Source organism: Antrostomus carolinensis, unplaced genomic scaffold (genome assembly GCF_000700745.2).
Source record: "Antrostomus carolinensis isolate BGI_N321 unplaced genomic scaffold, ASM70074v2 scaffold35386, whole genome shotgun sequence".
Lineage (NCBI taxonomy): Eukaryota > Metazoa > Chordata > Aves > Caprimulgiformes > Caprimulgidae > Antrostomus > Antrostomus carolinensis.
This window is the reverse complement of record NW_010324548.1, coordinates 1693-3834: the sequence shown is the minus strand read 5'-3', so window position 1 is coordinate 3834 and position 2142 is coordinate 1693. Positions and strand designations below refer to the sequence as shown.

The window sequence follows — 2142 nt, the reverse complement described above, 5'->3', positions numbered from 1 at the left end:
GGAGCTGGACTGGTGCTTGGACCAGCTGGAGACACTGCAGACGCGGCACTCGGTCAGCGAGATGGCCTCCAACAAGGTAAGAGTCACCCTGGGGTGTCACAGAGACCCCTGCACTGCAGAGCCCCCCACCCTGGGATGGGTAGTTGGGGGTCCTGCCTGCCCCCCAGCACCGCTGAGCCCTGCCCGCTGCCCCCAGGTCCAGAGGATGCTGAAACGGGAGGCGGCGCACCCCTCACCTCATGGCACTGGGTGCCCATGGGGACGGTGCCAGCGGTGGGTCCCGCTCGCTTCTTGCTCCAAGAGGGGAGCAGGGGGGGTTTCCCCAGGTGTCCCCATGGGATTTTCTGCCTTGGGGATGTCACAGCCTTTGTCCTGGCTGGGAGCACTGGTGTATACTGGTGCATACTGGTGCGTTGGGGCTGTTGGCCCATGGGGACGGTGCCAGCGGTGGGTCCCGCTCGCTTCTTGCTCCAAGAGGGGAGCAGGGGGGGTTTCCCCAGGTGTCCCCATGGGATTTTCTGCCTTGGGGATGTCACAGCCTTTGTCCTGGCTGGGAGCACTGGTGTATACTGGTGCATACTGGTGCGTTGGGGCTGTTGGGGTTGTCTCTGTGGCCCTGTGGGGGGTCCGGGGTCCGGGTCCCATGGCAGGTGGGTGTCCCCATGCAGGGGGGGGAGGGAAAGTGTTATCCACGTGATTGACATCATCAGTGTGACCGGGGGGGATGCCAGGGGTGGGGATCAGCCCCCCACCCTACTCACAGCCCCCCTGTGCTGCCCCAGACAAGCAGCATGAGGTGGAGATCACCTCGGCGCTGGCCAAGGACAAGGAGAAGGAGCGGAGGAAACGTCCCATGTCCCAGATCAGCGGCGTCAGGAAGCTCACGCACGGCTCCAGCCTCGCCGCCACCTCCGGCATCCCTCGCTTTGGGGTGCGGACGGAGCAGGAGGAGCTGCTGGCCAAGGTGGGCCCCAGTGTGTGGGTGACCCAACTGGTTGTGGGGTCCCTGGTGGTGGTACCACATGGATCTCTTGTCCCTTTGGTCACCAGGAGCTGGAGGACACCAACAAGTGGGGGCTCAACATGTTTAAAGTCGCCGAGTACTCGGGCAACCGCCCACTGACGGTCATCATGTACAGCATCTTCCAGGTGAGCATCCCAACAGGATGTCCCCGTCCCCGTGTCCTGATAGGGACGAACCACCTCCCACCTCCCTGCAGGAGCGTGACCTGATGAAGACCTTCCGCATCCCCGTCAACACCTTCATCACCTACATGCTGACACTGGAGGACCACTACCACGCTGACGTGGCCTACCACAACAACATCCACGCCGCCGACGTGGCTCAGTCCACCCACGTCCTCCTCTCCACACCTGCACTGGAGGTGAGCCCTGGTTACTCAAGGTCACCAAGGCCACCAAGTGTGTCTGGTGGGGCCATAACACATCTGCAATGCTTTTTTCCACTGTTCCTAGGCTGTCTTCACAGACCTGGAGATCATGGCTGCTATCTTTGCCAGTGCCATCCATGATGTTGACCACCCTGGTGTCTCCAACCAGTTCCTCATCAATACCAGTGAGCTGGGGTGGAGGGATAGAGCTGGGGGGGGAGTGAGGGAGGGACCCCAGCATCCAGGAGCCACCCCATGGTGACTGGTGCCATCTCGCAGACTCGGAGCTGGCATTGATGTACAATGATGCTTCGGTGCTGGAGAATCACCACCTGGCTGTGGGCTTCAAACTTCTCCAGGAGGAGAACTGTGACATCTTCCAAAACCTGAGCAAGAAGCAGAGGCAATCCCTCCGCAAAATGGCCATTGACATGGTATAGGGGGGCCCGGACCACCCCAGGGTGGAGGTCCAGGCTGGGGGGCTCTGTGGTGGGGTCAGGCTGAGCCTCGTTCCTGGCTTGCCCTGCCCAGGTGCTGGCCACGGACATGTCCAAGCACATGAATCTGCTGGCGGATTTGAAAACCATGGTGGAGACCAAGAAGGTGACCAGCCTGGGGGTGCTGCTGCTGGACAACTACTCTGACCGGATCCAGGTGGGCATGGGGACGGGGAAACCTTCCTGCTGTTGCAGGTGTTGGTCCTGGCTCCCATCCTGGCACGTCCTGTTTGGTGCCACCACCTCTCCCAACC

General features: G+C 61.6%; 1 protein-coding gene across 1 annotated transcript in view; it reads left to right on the top strand.

The window, feature by feature from the left end:
- Nucleotides 1-4: 4 nt before the first annotated feature.
- Nucleotides 5-2142, top strand: part of LOC104527299 (cAMP-specific 3',5'-cyclic phosphodiesterase 4D) — a gene marked incomplete at both ends in the record, with an annotated part of 2629 nt that continues 491 nt past the window's right edge. The window contains 7 exons of the mRNA XM_010170980.2: nt 5-76; nt 764-964; nt 1051-1149; nt 1221-1385; nt 1477-1576; nt 1671-1825; nt 1923-2045. Coding sequence (XP_010169282.2) covers nt 5-76; nt 764-964; nt 1051-1149; nt 1221-1385; nt 1477-1576; nt 1671-1825; nt 1923-2045 — 915 coding nt within the window. The remainder of the gene's footprint in view (nt 77-763; nt 965-1050; nt 1150-1220; nt 1386-1476; nt 1577-1670; nt 1826-1922; nt 2046-2142) is intronic.